At 39.6% G+C, this 21338-nt stretch overlaps 1 protein-coding gene across 4 annotated transcripts in view; it reads right to left on the bottom strand.

The window, feature by feature from the left end:
- Snai2 (snail family transcriptional repressor 2) overlaps window positions 1–20036 on the bottom strand; it is a 48460-nt gene extending 28424 nt beyond the window's left edge. The window contains exons 1-3 of one of the 4 annotated variants that reach the window (XR_008218680.1): window positions 19584–20035; window positions 18376–18921; window positions 16558–17468 (exon numbers count right to left, since the gene is read on the bottom strand). Coding sequence is in view for 3 of the 4 variants with exons in the window: in XM_052739931.1 (XP_052595891.1) it covers window positions 17287–17468; window positions 18376–18921; window positions 19584–19662 (807 nt within the window). In the remaining variant the exon portion in view is untranslated. Of the gene's footprint in view, window positions 1–16186; window positions 17469–18375; window positions 18922–19583 lie in introns of those variants that run through there. The other 3 variants (XM_052739934.1, XM_052739933.1, XM_052739931.1) reach the window with 3 other exon arrangements.
- Window positions 20037–21338: the final 1302 nt, after the last annotated feature.

The following is a 21338-nucleotide window of genomic DNA, read 5'->3' as shown; positions in this document are numbered from 1 at the left end:
TACTTTCACATCTTGCTTTCTCTATGTCTGGCTGGTGACTCCTGTCCCAGCCTTCCTGTTCCCAGAATTCTCGTCTCTCCTTGTCCCATCTATACTACCTGCCTGGCTACTGGCCAATCAGCATTTTATTTATTAACCAATCAGAGCCACACATTCACAGCATGCAGAGTGATATCCACAGCACTTCCCCTTTTCTTTTTTTCAAAAAAGAAGGTTTCTAACTTTAACATAGTAAAATTACATATAACAAAACAATTATCAAGCAAAAATTATAGTTATAATATCTAATCTATTTATATTTGCAAAATTAAAGAAGATATCCTATCTATCCTATATTTTTATTCATTTTACATACCAAACACAGATCCCCCTCTCATCCCTCCTCTCACACCCCCACCTGCCCCCCAACTCAACCCCCATCCCCTCCTGCAAAAGGGTAAGTCTTCCCATGGGGGGGAGGGCAAAGCCTGGTACATTCAGTTGAGGCAGAGCCAAGCCCCTCCCCCCTGCATCAGGGTGAGCAAGGTATCAGACCATAGGTAATGGGATCCAGAGAGCCAACTCACGCATTAGGATAGATCCTGATTCCACTGCCAGGAGCCCACAAAACATACCAAGCTGCATAACTGCCTATTGCATGCAGAGGGTCTCTTCCAGTCCCATGCAGGCTCCACAGCTGTCAGTCTAAAGTTCAAGAGTTCCCATGAACTTTGTTCAGTTGTCTCTGAAGATTTCCCCATCATGATCTTGACCCCTCTTGCTCATGTAATCCCTCTTCCCTCTCTTTGACTGGATTCCCGGAGCTCATACTGGTGCTTGGTTGTGGACCTCTGCATCTACTTCCATCAGTTACCAGATAAAGGGTCTATGATGACAGGGTATTCATCAATCTGATTTCCAGGATAGGCCTGTTCAGGCACCTTCTCCATTATTGCTATTAGTCTAATCTGGGGTTGTCCTTGTGGATTCCCGGGAATTTCCCCAGTACCAGGTTTCTCCCTTACCCCATAATGTCTCCCTCTATCAAGATATCTCTTTTATTGCTCTCCCACTCCATCACTTCCCAGCTTGACCATCCTATTCCCTCATGTTATCATCCCCCATCCTCTCCCCTATTTCTCCCCATCCCCAGTTTACTCATGGAGATCTCATCTCATCCATGCATCTCCCTTAGGGTCCTCCTTGTTTCCTAGCTTCTCAGAAGCTGTGGTTTGTAGTCTAATTATCCTTTGCTTTATATCTAGTATCCACTTATGAGTGAGTACATACTATGTTCATCTTTCTGAGTTTAGGTTACCTCACTCAGGGTATTTTCTAGTTCCATCCATGTGCCTGCAAATTTTGTTATGTTATTGTTTTTTACAGCTGAGTAATACTCCATTGTGTATATGTACCACACATTCAGTATCCATTTGTCAGTTGAGGGGCATCTAGGTTGTTTCTAGGTTTTGGCTATTATGAATAATGCTGCTATGAACATAGTTGAGCAAGTGTACTTGTAATGTGATTCAGCATCCCTTGGGTATATGCCCAAGAGTGGTATTCTTGGGTCTTGAGAAAGATTGATTCCCATTTTTCTGAGAAGTCGCTGTACTCATTTCCAAAGTGGCTGTACAAGTTTGCACTCCCACAAATGCTCCACACATCCTCTCCAACATAAGTTGTCATCAGTATTTTTGATCTTAACCATTCTGACTGGTGTAAGACAGTTTCTCAGTGTCATTTTGATTTGCATTTCCCTGATGACTAAGGATGTTGAGCAATTACTTAAACATATTTCAGCCATTTGAGATTCTTCTGTTTAGATTTTTCTGTTTAGATCCATAGCCCATTTTTAAATTGGATTGTTTGGTATTCTGCTGTCTAATTTCTTGAGTTCTTTATATATTTTGGAGATCAGCCCTCTGTCAGATGTGGGGTTGCTGAAGATCTTTTTCTACTCTGTAGGCTGTTGTTTTGTCTTATTTACTATGTCTTTTGCCTTGCAGAAGCTTCTCAGTAACAGGAGATCCCATTTATTAATTGTTGCTCTCAGTGTCTATGTTACTGGTGTTATATTTAGGAAGTGTTCTCCTGTGCCAATGCATTCTAGGCTACTTTCTACTTTTTCCTCTATCAGGTTTAATTTATCTGTATTTATGCTGAGGTCTTTGATCTATTTGGATTTGAGTTTTGTGCATGGCAATAGATATGGATCTATTTGCAATCTTCTACATGTTATGCCAGCACCATTTGTTGAAGACGCTTTCTGTTTTCCATGGTACAGTTTTGGCTTCTTTGTAAAAAATCAGATGTCCATAGGTGTGTGGATTACTGTCAGGATCTTCAATTCTATTCTATTTTTCCAATGTCAGTTTTTATTCCAACACCAAGCTGTTTTTATTAATATAACTCTATAGTAGAGCTTGAAATCAGGGATGGTGATGCCTCCAGAAGTTGATTTACTGTAAAGGATTGCTTTAGCTATCCTGAGTATTTTTTTTTTTAGGACTGTGAATAATTGTGTTGGGATTTTGATGGGGATTGCATTGAATCTGTAGATTGCTTTTGGTAAGATTAACATTTTTATTATGTTGGTTCTACCTATCCATGAACATGGGAGATTTTTCCATTTTTTGATATCTTATTTAATTCCTTTCTTCAAGGACTTAAAGTTCTTGTCACACAGGTCTTTCAATTGTTTGGTTAGAGTTACCCCAAGGTATTTTATGTTATTTGTGGCTATTGTAAAGGGTAATGTTTCTCTGATTTCTTTCTTGGCCCATTTATCATTTGTATATAGGAGAGCTGCTGATTTTTTCTTACTTAATCTTATATCATGCCACATTACTGAAGGTATTTTCCAGTTGTAATAGTTCCCTGGTAGAATTTTTGGAGTCACTTATGTAGACTGTTATATAATCTGCAAATAGCAAAAGTTTTACTTCTTTCTTTCCAGTTTGTATCTCCTTGATCTCCTTTTCTTCTCTTACTGCTCTAGCTAGAACTTCAAGTACTATATTGAATAGCTATGGGGAGAATGAACAGTCCTGTCTTGTTCCTGATTTTAGTGGAATCGCTTTGAATTCCTTTCCATTTAATTTAATATTGACTGTTGGCTTGCTGTAAATTGCTTTTATGATGTTTAAATATGTTCCTTGTATTCCTGATCTCTCCAAGACCTTTATCATGAAGGGCTTTTGGATTTTGTCGAAGGCTTTTTCAGCATCTAATCAGATGGACATGTGGGTTTTTTTTTCTTTGAATTTGTTTATATGTTGGATTACATTGGCATATTTTTGTATGTTGAAGCATCCCTGCATCTCTGGGGTGAAGCCTACTTGATCATGGTGGATGATTTTTTTTGATGTGTTCTTGGATTAGGTTTGCTAGTATTTTATTGAGTGGTTTTGCATCAATGTTCATGAGGGAGATTGGTCTGTAATTTGTTTTCTTTGTTGCATCTTTGTGTGTTTTGGGTATCATGGTAACTGTAGCCTTATAGAAAGAGGTTGACAATGTTGTTTCTGTTTCTATTGTGTGGAACAATTTGAGGAGTGTTGGTACTAGCTCTTCTTTCCAATTCTGGTAGAGTTCTGCACTCACAACATCTGAACCTGGGTTTTTTTTTTTTTTTTTTTTTTTTTTTTTTTTTTTGGTTGGGAGACTTTTGATGACTGCTTCAATTTCCATACAAATTACAAGTCTATTTAAATTATTTATCTGGTCTTGATTTAATTTTGGTATCTGGTACCTATCCAGAAAATTGTCCATTTCTTTTAGATTTTCCAATTTTGTGGAGTACAGGTTTTTGAAGCTGATGATTCTCTTGATTTCTTCATTGTCTGTTTGTGGAGTACAGGTTTTTGAACCTGATGATTCTCTTGATTTCTTCATTGTCTGTTATTATGTCTCTCTTTTTGTTTCTGCTTTTGTTAATTTGGATATTCTCTTTCTGCCTTCTGGTTAGTTTGGATAATAGTTTGTCTATCTTATTGATTTTCTCAAGGAATCAACTCTTGTTTCACTTTTTCTTTGTACTGCTCTCTTTGTTTCTATTTTATAGATTTCAGCCCTCAATTTGATATTTCCTGGCATCTACTCTTCCTGGGTGAGTTTTTCTTCTTGTTGTTCTAGAGCTTTCAGGTGTGCTGTTAAGTCACTAGTGTGAGATTTCTTCAACTTCTTTATGTAGGCATTTAGAGCTATGAACTTCCCTCTTATTGCTGCTCTCATAGTGTCCCATAAGTTTGGGTATGTTGTACATTCATTTTCATTGAATTCTAGGAAGTCTTTAATTTCTTTCTTTATTTCTTCCTTGACCCAGTGGTGATTGAATTGAGCATTATTTGATTTCCAAGAGTTTGTAGGTTTTCTGTAATGTGTGTTGTTGTTGAATTCTAACTATAAGCCATGGTGATCTAATAAAATACAGGAACTTATTCCAATTTTTCTGTATCTGTTGAGATTTGCTATGTGATCGAGTATGTGGTCAATTTCAAAGAAGGTTCCATGAGGTGCTGAGAAGAAGGGATATTCTTTTGTGTTTGGGTGGAAAGTTCTGTAGATGTGCATTAAGTCCATTTGAGTCATAACATCTGTTAGTTCCCTTATTTCTCTGTTAAGTTCCCATCTGGTAACCTTTCCATTGGTGAGAGTGGGGTGTTAAAGTCTCCGACTATTAATGTGTGGGGTTTGATGAGTGATTAAGCTTTAGTAATGTTTCTTTTACATATGTGGGTGCCCTTGTATTCATGGCATAAATGTTCAGAATTGAGATTTCATCTTGATGGATTTTTCCTGTGATGAATATGTAATGTCCTTCTTGTTCTCTTTTGATTAATTTTAGTTTGAAGTCTGTCTTATTAGATATTAGGATAGCTACACAAGCTTGCTTCTTAAGTCCCTTTGATTGGAAAGACTTTTCCCAGCCCTTTACTTTGAGGTGTCTGTCTTTGAAGTTGAGGTGTGTTTCTTATATGCTGCAGAACAATGGATCCTATTTTCACACCTATTCTGTTAGCCTGTGTCTTTTTGTAGGCAAATTGAGTCCATTGACATTAAGGAATATTGATGACCAATGATTGTTAATTCCTATTATTTTTTGGTAGTAGTGTTGTGTGTTTTCCTTCTTTGGGATTTATTGGTGTGACATTATTTATTGCCTGTGTTTTCATGGGTGCATCTAACTTCCTCAGGTTGGATTTTTCCTTCTACTGCTTTCTGTATGGCTGGATTTGTGGATAGGTATTGCTTAAACCTGGTTTTATCATGGAATATCTTATTTACTCTCTATATGTGGATTGAGAGTTTTGCTAGGTATAATAGTCTGGGATGGTCTCCATGGCCTTTTAGAGTTTGCATAATGTCTGCCCATTATATTCTGGCTTTCAGAATCTCCATTGAGAAGTCAGGTGCTGTTCTGATGGGTCAGCCTTTATGTTACTTGGCCTTTTTCTTTTGCAGCTCTTAATATTTTTTTCTTTATTCTGTATGTTTAGTGGTTTTATTGTTATGTGGTAAGGGGACATTTTTGGGGGGTCCAGTCTATTTGGTGTTCTGTAAGCTTCTTGTGTTGGTATTTCCTTCTTTAGGTTGGGAAAGTTTTCTTCTATGATTTTGTTGAATATATTCTCTGTGCCTTTGAGTTGGTATTCTTCTTCTTCTTCTTCTATCCCTATTATTCTTAGGTTTGGTCTTTTCATGGTGTCCTAGATTTACTGGACATTTTGTGTTATGACTTTGTTGGTTTTAATATTTTTTTTGACTGACAAACCTATTTCCTCCATCATATCTTCAATGCTAGAGATTCTTTCTTCCATTCTGTTGATTATGCTTGTATCTGTAGTTCCTGTTCATTTACTCAGATATTCCATTTCCAGCATCCCCCTGATTTGTGTTTTCTTTTTGTTTCTATTTCAGTTTTTCAAGTTTTGAACTATTTCCTTTACCTGCTTGATTGCTTTTTCTTGGTTTTCTTGACCATTTTTTAAGGGATTTATTTTTTTCTAATTTTTTGTTTGTCTTTCCCTCAATTTCTTTAAGGGAATTTTTCATTTCCTCTTTAAGGGCCTCTATCATCTTCATAAAATGATTTTTAAGGTTGTTTTCCTCTGCTTTTCTATGTTAAGAAGTTCAGTTCTTGCTGTAATAGAACCACTAGGTTATGGTGGTGCCACATTGCTCTTTATGTTGTTGAATGTATTCTTGCACTAGCATCTATTCATCTCTTCCTCCAATTGGTACAAATGGTATCTGTGTCTTGGAGCCACTCTTGGTCCAATCGGTACTAGCAGTGTTTGTGTCTCAGGAAGCTCCTGGGGTCTCAGGTGGGTGGGTGGGTTTGGGTGACAGACTGTGGCTTGTAGATTACAAGATCCAATGGGGGGTTGTGGTGGAAAATCCTGCCCTCAGTATTCTTGCCTGCTGGCCTGCAACTGGTGCTGCAATTGGTTGGGGGTATGAGTGTGCAGGTTGTGCCCCTAGACCCAAGGCCTAGAGGCTGGGGTGATTGGTTAGGAAAACAATGACTCACCTGTTGGTCCAATAGGAGTTGGAAGAGTCTGTATCTCATGGAGCAGCTGTGATTTTGGTGGATGGGTGGGTTTGGGGGACAGAGTATGGCTTGTAGGTTACAGGGTCCAATGAAGGATAGTGGTAGTCAAGCCTGCCTGCAGGAGTCTTGCCTGCTGGCCTGCAACTGGGGCTGCAGCAGGTGTGGGTATCTTCTCTTTTAATTTCTTTAGTTAATATAGAAAAATAAAACAAGGACTTTCACCTACCAGTCTAATTTCCCTCTCATTTCTGTGAATGATAGACTGGACACTCATTGTTATTAACTGAATAACTCATAGAAGGGATATGAAATAGACAGTTGGGACATCTAATCAAACTCTAGGTGAACTCCACTGCACTGGACCTACTGGTCTTTTTGGAAGTATCTACCGGTGTCCACAGCAATCAACCCTTTGTCTGAATCTCAAGTAAAGGTCAAATTAATTCTCATAATCTGATATTTTTATGTTGTGTGTCCAGTCCCAGATGAGAATGTTGGCAAAAGTGATCATGGACAACAGCTGGCAATTGTATTCATGAATTGAATAAGTTAAAATCTGATTCTAATCTCCACTTTCAGTTCTTCTGCTTATATGTACTCTGAAACACTACTTTTTTGTTTTTCTGAGTAAATGCATTTGCTTCTGTTTAAAAAATTATTTCACTGCTTAATAGGTAAAATTTGTGGTGAAATATATAAAAGTTAAGCAGTGGGCACAAGGTGAGGAAACAGCAAGCTGTAGCATTGGAGTTGATATTTGAAGAAACACTTCTGACTTTATAAGTTGGGCTTGTAAATAGTTGTATCTGTTATGTATGGAATAGTATTTTTATAAGGTATTCTTATATTGAATAGATGATGAAGAATTATCCATGTACTTCAGTGGTCTGTAAATCTGAGGGTCATCTTTATGACTTTAGAGGTTCTGTATTTCATTGTATGGCTATGCTATACATACATATTCATCCATGAGGCAAATTTCTCTAATCATTCCTGTGTTAGATGACTTTATATCAATCAAGGACAAGGAATAGATGAGAGACTCATGAGGGAAAGATGAATACTTCTTTCTCATAGAAAAAATATTATTTTCAGCAGAGAATAAGGGAACTTTAAACCTTTTTTTTTAGTATTGTTGTGTAAAAATTTAACGTCATATTCCATTTTAAGAATGAAAGTGCTTAGTTTTCATATCATTGAGTATGGAATTCTGGCATGTGTTAGCTACAGGTTCCTGTACCTACCTTCATTGTCACTGTCTGTCCTCCCTGCCTCACAGAGTTGATAAGACAGAGGGCATCTTTATCTTAGGTACCTTGTATGTAAACTGTGGTCAGTGGGATAATTTCCCCTGACTATTCTTTCTACTGATAAAACAAGACCAGAACAATCTGGATAAAGACATGACTGCATTCATTGGTTGTTTTAAAAAGTAGTGTCAAGTAGCTTAGTGGTGAAATGCCTGTTTCACATGTGTATGGCTGTAGGTTATGTCCCTAGCATTGCAAAAGAAAACAAAAAGAAAGAAACAAACCATGACTACTTCAAGCAGCCAAAAAAAATTAGTGCAGGACATCTAAACATGTAGGCACCCTCTTACCAAAGTCTTAAAAGTTTTAGGCTTAATACACAGACATAGACGGGGTGAGTGGAGTTGGAAGGAACAAGCTTTTGAAATGAAGTCAGGCTGTAGACTGTCTTGGAAAATTACCTAAGCTGTTTCATTTGCCATGGGCATAAGCAGCTAAGGGACCTAGGACTCTCACAGAAATATAGTCCTCTTTGGTCCAGCAGCACACACAGGCAATGGACTGGTCTGGAATTACAGAAGTTTTCCTAAATTATAAAAATCCAAGAGTTGCATTTTAGAATAAATTTTTCTCCTAATTTTCTTTTATTGCCTTGTTTTGCCACAAGGAAGCAATAACAAAAAAGACCCTTTCACATCTCCTTTAAGAAGCAGAATCTGAGAGGGATTTGTCTAAATATGTTAGTAAAGAAAAATCTGTAGCTGATCAGGGTTCATCCTACCTAGCACTAGCTCCATTATGGCAAATGCACATGGATCTTTCTTTAGAAATTTAAGAAAATGAGGTCATAACTAGATGTGGTGGTACATGCCTTTGTTCCCTGCATTCAAGGAGCAAAGGCAGGCAGATCTCTATTAGTTCAAGGCCAGCCTAGTTAGACTTAGAAAGTTCCAGGCCAGTGGAGAGAAACAAAGTGAGATCCTGTTACAAACAACAAAAACAACCAAAAAGGAAAACAAAAGAATCCCAAACAACAACAAAAAAACCCATAAAAGTATACAAACAAAAAAACAAGAAAGAAGGTGACTTTACTTTCCTAACAGGCAAAAAGAAGCCAGGTTTGCTTGATATTGCAAAAAAGCCATCACAGTTAGAGGGTTCTGGGTGCCCTCCTTCATTATAAAAACTCTTTCCTTAGAGAGAGAAGTTGACAAATGGTGGCCTTCCACAGATATTTTCAGTCATGACTGTTTTTGAAAGGAGCTGATATATAATTCAGAATCTCAAAACCATGTGAGAAGGCTCCTTCTTTGTTCATTCAAGAATCTTGATTAATAATTCCTCCACTGCATAGCTGATGCAGTCTGTGGGCAATGAACAATAGAGAGAGAGAGAGAAAGTCTTCTAAGTGTGAAAACCCAATCCACAATACATATTTAGCAATCACAGCTGTCACCTACTCTTTGTCTCCACCTCCTCTTGATGTGAGTCCAAAAATCTCAGAGTGTGGTCCACATACCCACTATGTCAGACTCACTTGGTAGCAGATTGGAACAGCTTTCTATGAGCCCTTTCATCAGACAATCTGTGGGGTAAACAGCAGAGGCTCCTCACCAAACTGGTAGATTTGGATGCCTGCAAAAGCCTAATTGCCACCAAAGCACATGGTGAAATGCAAAAGAATGTCTTAACCCACTAATATGAATAACTTCTATTTATGTTCAAGCACAGCAAGATGAGGGCACAGTTTGGTGGGCAAGGAAGTCCTAAGCAGCTCACTTCCTATGCTAAAGCCAGTCGTTGACCCTCTGTGATATCCTCTTACCACATATATAGGATGGTATTCACTGATGACAAGTGAGGCTTAGGAACTGAACTGGATGGACATCTGCCATAAAAAGGAAGCTGACATTAACTGATTATCTGTATGCTAGGAAATAAATGATGCATTTCTGTGTGGCACTGCTTCCCAAGAAGGCAAGCTGTTTCTTTAGCTTCTTCCTGATCAGTTATAGTCATTGAAATCAATCCTTCACTTTGTTTAGGTTTTGTAGGCTTAAGGTATGACATCTTTATTTTGTTTGCAAAGCATGGTTTTAAAATCAGAACATTCTATACAAAATTTGAGAACACACTGCAATTATTGCAGTGGTAATAGTATAAATTCTTCTCAACACTAAATGTAACTATAGCATAAGCAACAGGTAATTCCTTCATATATATGCATACATATGCAATGTATCTGACAGAAACACAATGAGGAAGGATTTGTTTTGCCTCAGTTTCAGGAGATTTCAGTTTACCATGATGGGTAAGGAATGGTTGTGGTAGCAGCCCAGTGTGTTCCAGTAAGAACATGAGCAGTCAGGTTGGGCACACTATGGCTGCTGGCTAGGAAGCAGAGTGCCAGCTGGAACTGGAAGCATAAATAACCTTCATAGGGCTTCCTCCAGTGACCTAAATCTACTAACTAGGCCTCACTTCTCAAAGGTTCTAAGAAATACCACCGGCTAGTGGTTTACATACATTATCCTATGTGGGAAAGTTTAGCTTTAACCCCCCACCTCTCTCTCTCTCTCTCTCTCTCTCTCTCTCTCTCTCTCTCTCTCTCTCTCTCTCTCTCTCACACACACACACACACACACACACACACACACACACACCACATATCATGCACTACCAAGAGTATGCTGGTTAGTTTTATGTCAACTTGACACAATCCAGAATCATTAGAGAAGAGGGAACCTCAATTGAGACAATCTCTCCGTAAGACTTGGCTGTGGGGAACACTGTAGGGCATTTTCATAATTAGTGATCGATGTGGGAGTGCCCAGCCCATGGTTGGTAGTGCCACCCCTGGAGAGGTAGTCCTTGGATGTGTAAGAGAGAAGACCAAGCAAGCCAGTAAGCAGCACTCCTTTATAGCCTCTGCATCAGATCCTACTTCCAGGCTCCTGTTCTGCTTGAGTTTCTGCCATGACTTCCTTCAGTGATGGATGTTAGGTAGTGTAGAAGGCTTGAGATGGTGAGTGTGAAGTAGCCTGACCTGTGTGCATTGACAAAGGTTTTGGGGAGTCTCTCTGATCTTCTTCATGTCTCAGTTATATGTGATTTATCTGGAAGGGTAAAATAAACCCTTTCCTCCTGAAGTTCCTTTTGGGTTTAGTATTTTAATATAGAAATAGAAACTCTAACTAAGACAGAGTAATGCACCAGGTGGTGGTGGCACATGCCTTTAATCCCAGCACTAGGGAGACAGAGCCAGGCGGATCTCAGTGAGTTTGAAGCCAGCCTGGTCTACAGAACCAGATCCAGGACAGGCACCAAAACTACACAGAGAAACCCTGTCTCGAAAAACAAAACAAACAAACAAAAAAAGACAGATTAATGCTTGTTACAAACTCATACTAATTTTTGCTAGGGAATGCCTATTTGCAATTTTTTGTACTAACTAATAAACGAGTAAAATAAGATTAAGTAAATAATAGTATCCCAAGATATGGAGAAAAATACACCAGATACCACCCACTTGGCAAAATGACAAACATTAAAAAAAGATAATAAAGATCAATCAAGAGAACCATGAAACTTACTCAGGAGAGATGTCCACAGACTCTCCTAGAAAAAGTCCAGAGGATACTTTTTTTGAGACCATAAATGGAAACCTCCAAATGGTGTGTGAGGTACCTTCATCCCAAGTTTTGGTACAGAAGTTTGTCTGAGACCAGCAGTAGAAGACCTGAGATGGGGTGTGTGAGGGAGCCTGACCAGTGCACGGACTGACAAGCAGACCAGAGCTTCTCTGCTCATGGTTCATGGCACAATTACATGTGGTTCCTAAGCTTTCATGAGAGAATCCACTTAGAGGCCTCATGCTGAGTACTAAGCCAACCAGCTTTCCCAGTTGTTAGTAAACTAGTAAGAACTGGTATGACATCCCTCCACCCTCTCACCCCACCCCCGTTAAATCATCTAAGGCTTGGCAGGACTCCAGTACAAGAGAAATTAGAGTAAACTCAGAACCAAAAGTCAGTCTTGTCAGTCTGCTGCAGGGTCCCTCAGAATCCACAGGGGCCTCCTTCCAGGACCCTCTAGTGCCAAATCCAGAGATGTTCAAGGCTCTCAAAAAATAGTGTTTGCACACAGGCCACTAACTCTTGTGTATAGTGTAAATTTTTTCTCAATCACTTACAATGTCTAATACAATATAAACAATGTGAAAAACTTTTACTTTATTATTTAGGAAACAATTATTAAAATATTTCTATATTCAATATTGAGGTAGTTTTTCACAAAAACAATTTTGGTATGGTTGAATCCATGGTTTCCTCAACAGAGGAGTGATATATCAGGAATTGTGGTGTTGCTGGTTATTAGGAAAGCAGAGAAGGCAGGAAAAGAAGAGAGTTGGCATTGGTGGAAATCTATTTGTTCTTGCCTCCCTCCTCCCACTTAGGCACACATGGAGCAAAGGCACTTTCTAGATTCCACTTGTGCTCTGCCATTCTCCCAGTGGCCATTTTGACTACAACTATACAACTACAACTATAGTTGCCCAAGAAGCCAGGACCTGGACCCGGGCTTGAAGGTCAGTTCCCTCCTGGGTGCAGATAAGACCTGTCCTCTGCAGGGGGGCATCATCTGGGGTAGAAATGCAGACTCTCAGGCCCTCAGAGTCAGTTGGCAGGAGATTAGCAACCCATGGAGGACAGAGCATGCTGAAATCCCTGAAGCACTGGCCCTGAGCAGACAGGACCACAGACTGCACAGCTCAACAATCCAGGTACAGAAAGAGATAAGCACCTTTTGTGTTGGCCTTTCTGCTAATTCTTTGGGGAAATATTTTAACACAATACAGGAATTTCCTATACCTCGTTACATCTGTGTGTCTATATGGAGCGAAGTTGGAACTTAGGAGAAATAGAACTGCATTAATTGCCTTTGGCAAGAGAAGTTGTCACTGTTTTATTCAGCTGGAACTTCGCTTCTCATTTCTTAGCATTGACTGAATGTTTCAGTAAGTCCGCTGATGCCCCATACCTGAAAGGCACTTGACTCAAGTCCCAAGAATAAATCAGGAGACAGAATCACATCCTCTCCACCATCCCAGCTGCTGAAGCAAACAAGTACCAGACCTTTATCTTTGGTTTGTTGTCAAGGAAAACTACTTAGGGACAATTTAAAGGACTTCCTAACTATTTCAAGTTTCTTGTTTCACAAGAATAAGCTGAATGGATTCAACTGTTACAACAAATGAAGCTTAGTGAAATGAATTGTTTCACAATGTTCAAATATCCCTGCTTTCCCTCAGAGCAGCTCTCCTGCCCCTGCTATAAATACCCACCCTGTTCCCTTTGGAGTCAGAGGACATGGATATGCTGCCATTTCCTCTGCTAATCTCTCATTGTTCAGGAGTCTGGCCTGGTGCCACAAAGGAAAAGCTGCCATACTTGCTGATCTGTACATGTGCTTTCCTCACAGGAATGATTGCTTCCTGGAGGGTTAAGGACCTGGGCCCACTACTCAGTAGCCATTCCCTCCTGTACTGCTAGATCTTGCACATTTACTGTTAAGAACAGGATTTCAAAGTATCCCTCATGCAGCTATCTTAGATAAAGGAGATGTTGCAGTCCTAATGTCCTCTATGACAGAAAATAATCTGATTTGAAAATTAGTTCTTCCCTAGATGACAGAATACTGAATCTCAAATTAACTTTGTTAAAATGTTTCTTAGATATAAATAGGGTCAACTTCCATGATGTAGCTGTTATCCAGGAAAGCCTTATATTTTTCAAAATTTTGATTGTTTCATTACCCCAAAGTATCCACATTTTAGTGGGGGAAGAAATGGCTGTTTAGCTTGGAAGACTTTTCAGTTTGAAAAGATAAAAGCAGGATGAGAAGTGTGGGTGTGGGAGGGAGCAGCAATGGCCTTCAGAAGATGAAGTGTTAATGTACAGAGGATGGAGAGCAGCTGCATTTCATCTCCACAGAGAATAAGCCAGAGGAAATGGGCTCCCATTGAGATGTCAGCCTGAGTAGCTGTAGGGTTAGCAAGGAGGGCCCAGGCTGGAGCAAGAGGAGCCAACAGGGTGTCTACAACATGAGATAGACTTCTGAAGAGTGCTGATATCTGTAGTATCATTTCTGAATTGTGATATCTCCTAAGTATAGCATTAACACATTGCATTTCAGAACATTATTGTTGTCTTTCTTACCAAGCTTGTAACCAAGACCCATGATGTATAAATTTCACAATGTTAAGTATAGGTGAGCAAGTTTCCATATTTTCATAGTGTGGGAAACATGGAAACTTGGAGGGAAAAAGTCTAGGTACAGTTTTTTGTTCTGCAGCTTGACCCCTTTGCTACCTTGGTCCCATTTTCAACCTGCATTTTGTACCTATATTGGTGAAATAGCAGTATCTTCTGTTGTTATCATGGCTAATCATATGCACAATTGTATGTTCTACACAGCATCAGTATGTACTACACACATATTAATACACATATAGTAAGCATTAAATAACAGCAGTAGGGATCTTCAGTTCTTTTTCTGCAGTACCAAGACTCTGTTCCTATTTTGTGCCTTAGGAAATTAGGGCACAGTGTGATCCCAAACTTGCATAAGGACATAGAATGAATGGGGGCAGGAATTTTCTTGAAAATTATCATAACTGCAGTAATGAGGAGATATACTGACTTTCTTTTGACTCTGTAAGCTTTTCTATCAATTCTGTTGCTTTTTCAATCAATTCATTTAATATTTATTAAAATGCTGTGCTAGTGCTATGCTGAGCACTGGGAGCTTCCACACTGACAATGGCCCATATAGTAAAAAGGGAAAATAACCACCACCAAAGCTTGTGACTCAGTAAATGTCATGGCATGAATGGAACAACATTTCCGAAGATTTGTGGATGCAGAAGGGCAGATATACATCAAAGCCATAGTACAAATTCAGGCATATTTAAAGATTATCCTAATATCCACTGTACCTTCTGACCCATGATGCTTTTTTAAAACTGTAATATTTAAATTAAAATGAAATTAGAGTAGTGGTAATACATTGAAAAATGTATTATTCTTTCATTGAGGAATTAAAGTAATGAACAGATGTTTCCATTTGGAAAGGTAGTTGCTTAAATTTTGACACCAAGAAACTTTGCTTATAGCTCTAACCAGTGAGAACGGGAAATGGGAGTAACTGTGGCTCCTGAGGTAGCCACCAAAGCTTTCACAAAGACTTGACTCAGCTTTTCCCTTTACAAGACAGTCCTCATGTTGGCTGTGCTGGAGACTCTCCAATTACTACTGCAATATTACTTTTCCAGATATACATTATTCAGTTGGCTTTTTAAAACAACTTTATAATGCTCTAGCAAAATGATAGGCCATTGCTTTCAAACCTATAAACTACTGTGCCAGATAATTTTGACTCTGAGAACTATGACCTGAGATATCCAAACAATTTAAAAGTACAATATTCAAACTGGCATTTTTCATCAAATACAAAATTGCTGTATACATAGGCTAAAATGTAAATGTAAAATACCCAGTAGGGAAAGCACTGGCCAAGCATTTAGTGTTGGTTCTTTTGGGATAATAATACCAGCTTTTGTTTATATCATAAAAGAATCAAAAGAAAAAGATGATTTTACAACTTCTGATCATACTAGAGTTAATAGCAAAAACCTACTTAGCAACAGCCTTCAACTTTGGGTTCACATATGCGCTGGTGAAGTTTCATCATGGTTAGAAAACTAACATATCCATTTAGACAACATGATTTTGAATATGGAATATATGGTTAGATAATATTTTATGAAATATATCCTGGGCTTGGGTGGAAGATTGCTCAGCTTGATCATACCATACAATAACACTTCAGTGTTTTAGTTTAACCCTAAGGCCACCATACTTATTACCTACATCACTACCAATGGGCTTTTGTTTACATGGTTTAATTTTTCCAATGTGTATTACTTATGATAACTCTATTTTCTATCATGTAGACTTTCTTTATGTTTCTCTCTCATCTCATTAAATATTTCCTTTAAATTTTTATACTATTTCAATGGCATATGAAAAGACATAAATGATTAAATTTGTTTTCATAAAGTCAGTAAAACTAACATTAGAATATTTTGAAAAGTGTTTTTGACTATTAACATGAGCATTTATTGCCCTAGAAACTTGCCAACAAGCTACCTCATGTTACTTTCTTTTCTGAATGTGATAGTACTTTAAGAGTTATTTTTAAAAGGGCAGTTTACTATAACCTAGCATAATAAATTGATACTTTATATGTATAAAAATACCATTTATGTTTTCTCTTAACACAAAAATAAATTTTACTATAGTATTTGATATTAAAACAAATGAGGTTTTTGAAAATAGTATATGAGCAATCAATTTTAAACCAAAAATGTTTATTGTAAAAAAAAAGACCTTGAAATTTACTTTTTAAAAAAGGAACATTGATTTCACAAGTTTTCAGGTTGTATATAGGCACAGTTATAGACCTCACCTCACTTTCACACAGAGTTCATTCAGTCATATAAAAATAAACACAAATTTACATCAACTACACAATTCATTAAAACAGGCACTTGGAGGGGCATTGTATTATTGCATCCATCATATGCATTTTCAAAAGTGTAAGTACATTACTGAATGTCTAAGATGCTCTCTTGCATTATATTGTCTTATTCATTACATTGTCTTATAAATCACTAAGATTCTTTTAAAAAGTAAGACATGGCACACGCACCAGGAATGTTTGAAGCTTGTCCTTTCCTCCTCTTCCAAGGCACACATGGCAAAAATGAAACAAAACAAGAATATTTTAATACATTCTCCTGTGTTCTGTTCTTTTTCTCATATTTTTTTTCTCTTAACAATAGAGTTTAAAGCATTGTAGGTAATCCAGAAAAGGCTTTCATTCACCGATGACAACCAGACATCCGACATGTAAGGAAGTAAACTTGGAGTATTTTATAAGGCACCTGAGATAGCATCTGGCAGACTCTCTTCCTCTTGGAAACACTATTACAGCTCTATTAACAAGCAATACTGTTCCTTTTAGTTGAAATGGTTTGGCAGCAATGTAAATCTCCGCATTCTTTCTTAGTAAGAAAAGATGCAATGTGCTTTTCACTTCATCTTTAAAGAGAAAGGTTCTTGTCTTTTAGCCTTTCAATCTAGCTGTCAGTAAATAAAACTTTAAATTTCACATAGAAAGGATTAATTTTAAGCATATAGATTCTGTTCTGTAGTTTCATGTGTGTGTGTGTGTGTGTGTGTGTGTGTGTGTGTGTGTGTGTGTGAGAGAGAGAGAGAGAGAGAGAGAGAGAGAGAGAGAGAGAGAGAGACTCTTGTTTGTGTCTGTACATATTATTTGGTAGGTAAGCACAAGAGAAAATGGCTTTGGACTTTCATTTGTCATTTGTCATTGGAGTGATGAAATGTATTCTGTTCGAGTAAACACTAGTTACGCCACTCAGTGTGCCACACAGCAGCCAGACTCCTCATGCTTGTGCAGAAGAGACATTCTGGAGAAGGTTTTGGAGCAGTTTTTGCACTGGTATTTCTTTACATCAGAGTGGGTCTGCAGATGTGCCCTCAGGTTTGACCTGTCTGCAAAAGCTCTGTTGCAATGAGGGCAAGAGAAAGGCTTTTCCCCTGGTTTGTGGGGGGGAAGGGTAAGAAAAAAAAAGACAGTCAGTGTTTTTACAGGACACAAAGTTAAATAACATTAATGAATATCAACAATAGTTTATCAAAAGAATAAGAATTAGTCTAGCCTGATTATATCCCCCCCATGGTAGGTAGCTACATTCCTGTCAGGCCTTTTAAAGCAAAATTTCCTTTAAAAATACCAGCCAAATAGCTTCAGTTCTGCCAGACATCCAGAAGTAATTCAGAGTTAAATGGCTTTCTCTTGATAAGGGTTTCTGCTTCAACAGGTGCAGGTAGGATGAGAAACTCCCCACATTCCCAGTATTTATCCTCTTTCTGTGTGATGACTAAGGCTCTATAAATGCCATGACTCCCTGCATATGCTTTTGTGCTAAGGATTTAAAAAAATTTCAGCAGCTAGAAAGTGAAATAACAACACAAAGCCCCAGAACAACAAACAGACAAACAAAATAGATCAAATTCATTTCCATTTACTTAACTAGTTAAGAGTTGACAGATTTCACAGTGAAGATGTAGCCAAAAATTATGGAAAACCTCTTTGTTTATCAAATCAACAGTAGGATCCAGGCACTTGTATTTGCTGACTGCCAGAGGCAGTTCTGCAGAACACACATCAATTACCTCGCTCCTGCTTTCTAACTGATCTTTGAGACCAAACCTCTTGCATGTACTTTCCAAAGTCTAAATGCTGTTTACAGTCTCTGGAGCAGAAGCTGTTAGCAAGGAATGGAGCATTTGCTGCTCTAACAAGCTTTTGAGTAGCCAGGAAGCAGCTACCAGTGGTTCATCCTATGCAAAGCACCCCCTTCACTACCTGAAGGCACCCCACAGACATCCCCAACACACCATTGTTTGAGCAGAGAAGCATTGTTTTCTACACTTCTCTTACCTGTGTGAGTTCTAATGTGTCCTTGAAGCAGCCAGGGTCTGGAGAAAGCCTTGCCACAGATCTTGCAGACACAAGGCAGTGTGTGGGTCCGAATGTGCATCTTAAGGGCACCCAGGCTCACATATTCCTTGTCACAGTATTTGCAGCTGAAAGATTTCCTAGACTGGGCATCACAATGCAACTGCTTATGTTTGGCCAGCCCAGAGAAAGTAGAATAGGTCTTATTGCATAAATTGCACTGAAACTTCTCAGCTTCAGTGGCATGGGGGTCTGAGAGCTTGGATTGCAGTCTTTCCTCTTCATCACTAATGGGACTTTCTGAACCACTGTGGTCTTTGGATGAAGTATCAGATGGAGGAGGGGGGCTTACTCGCCCCAAGGGTGAGGAGTATCCAGTAAGAGGAGAAAGACCACTGGGTAGAGGGGAGTGGAATGGAGCTGCCGATGTCCACATAGTAATAGGGCTGTATGCTCCTGAACTGAGGATCTCTGGTTTTGGTATGACAGGCATGGGGTAACTCTCATAGAGATACGGGGAAATGATCACTAGGAGAAAGAAAAGGGGAAAAAAAGTAAAGAAAATTATGGTAAAATATATTTTTAAATATATGTACACAGTCTGAGACAGCACATAACAACCCATACAACACTCCATAGTGAAGACAGACTCGCTCACAAGGACACACATAAAGATGAAACATTCCCTTCATCTGGGCTTAACGTCCTTGTGCAAGCTGACAGGTGCCCTGGCTCTTCCTAATGGGCATTCTGGACGAGCCTTACTGTCCTCATTTAGAAAAAACTAGACACCATTTTAAAACTTTCTATAGAATTGCTTTCCATTTCATGCATGGTCTATTCTACACGTGCCTTGACTGTTGGGGCAATGGCATGTAGGAATCCAGCTGCTTTCCCAAGTTCCTGGCTCCCCAAGGTAACAACAGCTCACCCTCGGGGAAGGGTGCGCTCACCTCGGTGCACTCATTATGCATGTACACCGCCTCTGAGAACCACACTGCAGGACCGGAAAGGGGCTTTCCTTGTAAGTAAAGAGCTCAAAAGTTTTGAATTAAAACTTACTCTAGGTAACTCAGAGATTGCAAGAACTGTTTTAGGACAACATTGAAAGGAAAGCACCCCAGTGTGTGTAGAGTAAAGCAGTGGAACCCCGGTTCAGTCGCACACAGATTTGCAGGGAGTATTTTTACCTGTGTGTGTGTCCAGTTCGCTGTAGTTGGGCTTCTTGGAGGCATTGAAATGTTTCTTGACGAGGAAGGAGCGCGGCATGGTGGCGGCGGGCGGGCGGATAACGGTCCAGGCGGCGGTCCTACAGCATCGCAGCGGCTCAGGTGCGGCGGGGGACAGGCGGGAGCCTCTGAAGTCACCCGGCTCTCTGCCCGACTGAGCTCTTCTGGGCTGGGAGGGGATTTCTCCCTGGCTTTTACTAGAAACATCCAATCACAGCCGAGAGGTTCGGATTTCAGCTCCTCCTTCTGGGACAGCTGTGAACAGATGAAGAATCTGTTGTCAGACTAAATTATTCTGGTTAAAAATGGGCTGTTTAAGGCGTTGCAGGGGAGGCCCAAAATACATTAAATGTTTTCAAAAGAGGAAATTTCCGTTCTTGAGCATTGCGGGAAGGCGTTCCCGCGAGCTGACTGCGGACGACTTGGCTTCCAGATGTGGGCCTTGCCCAGCGCTGAGTGGGCGGGAAGGAAGGGCCGCCCTCGGGACCGCAGAGCCTCTGGTGGCTGGAGAGCCTATATTTGGAAGTAGCACTTGGAGCGGGTTTATTTGCACACGGGCCTATGATGGCTCGGATTTTTAGGAAAAGGGAGGTGTAGGCGCCCGGCAACCGCAGAGGCAGGTCTGGCCAGCTCCAGGACCGCGTGCCGGGAGGTTAACTTACTGGTCGCTGCATTAGCCTCTTGAAAGGAATGCCTTGCGGCCTATCCCAGAAACTGGAAGAGTGCAAAGATAAAAGGGAAGGCTTGGGCAGACTCGGACAATAGGCAAACTCTAGGAGAAGAATGAAAAGTTCTCATGCAGACATGTGAACAAGACTTCCTCCCTTTGTACCACACCATGTTTTAGTGAAAGAAAAAAGCATTTGAGAATCTTTACAGACAATTTACATTAATTCTTAAATAGTATGTGCTTTTATTTAGTGGTGTTTTCGCTGGTAGGAATCTTCAACACCCAGCCCCACCCCAGCTCCCTGTCACTTTCCTGGTTTGCCTTAAAAGATGAAAAGGGGTTCCTTTGCAAACTACCTGACTGACAGCTTAGGCAGTCCAGAAGGCAATCAATCACTTGCATTTGCATATAGGAATAGGTCTAAAAAGGCTCCGAAGTGACTCATTTTAAAATTGTAGTTTTCGCCATACATACGTATTTCAATGTATCTTGCCTCTTCCCAACAAAACTGGAGAAACAAATCCCCCTGAAGACCACTGACTTTTTTTCTAACAGGTGCTGGAAGAAAACAGAGGATAGAGAATACCACCGACGGTGTTGAGACTTGTAAGAGAAAAGTGCATTGTCAGGCGACATAACTTCTTAATCTGGGGATGAGAAAACAGGAGTGTGTGGGCGGGGGAGGAGGAAACACATAGACTTCCCGGTTTAATTTCAATGATTCCTCTTTCTCCTTCCAACAGTCACTGGTTTAAATGTCAAACACAGAAAGGAGTTTATATGAATTAAGGAACTGAATCTTCGGGAGACAGGAAAACATGAAAATGCATTAGCTTTCTCCCCAGGCTACCATAAGTGTGATCAGAGCTGTAGTCTGAGCTGGCCTCTTCCTAGTGGGTTTGCTCATATTTAGGCGCCTGCTTTATAGAACAAGAATTCTCCTTCCCCTTGCCACCTAATTTCTGGCAAAACACACCGTTTGTTAGAGATTCAATATTATTGAGAGAGCACAAAGCCACAGGACAACTGGGAATGTTAAGGGACGT

Source organism: Peromyscus californicus, unplaced genomic scaffold (genome assembly GCF_007827085.1).
Source record: "Peromyscus californicus insignis strain IS unplaced genomic scaffold, ASM782708v3 Scaffold_16__1_contigs__length_79575227, whole genome shotgun sequence".
Taxonomy (NCBI): Eukaryota; Metazoa; Chordata; class Mammalia; order Rodentia; family Cricetidae; genus Peromyscus; species Peromyscus californicus.
This window is presented reverse-complemented; position numbering and strand designations above follow the sequence as displayed.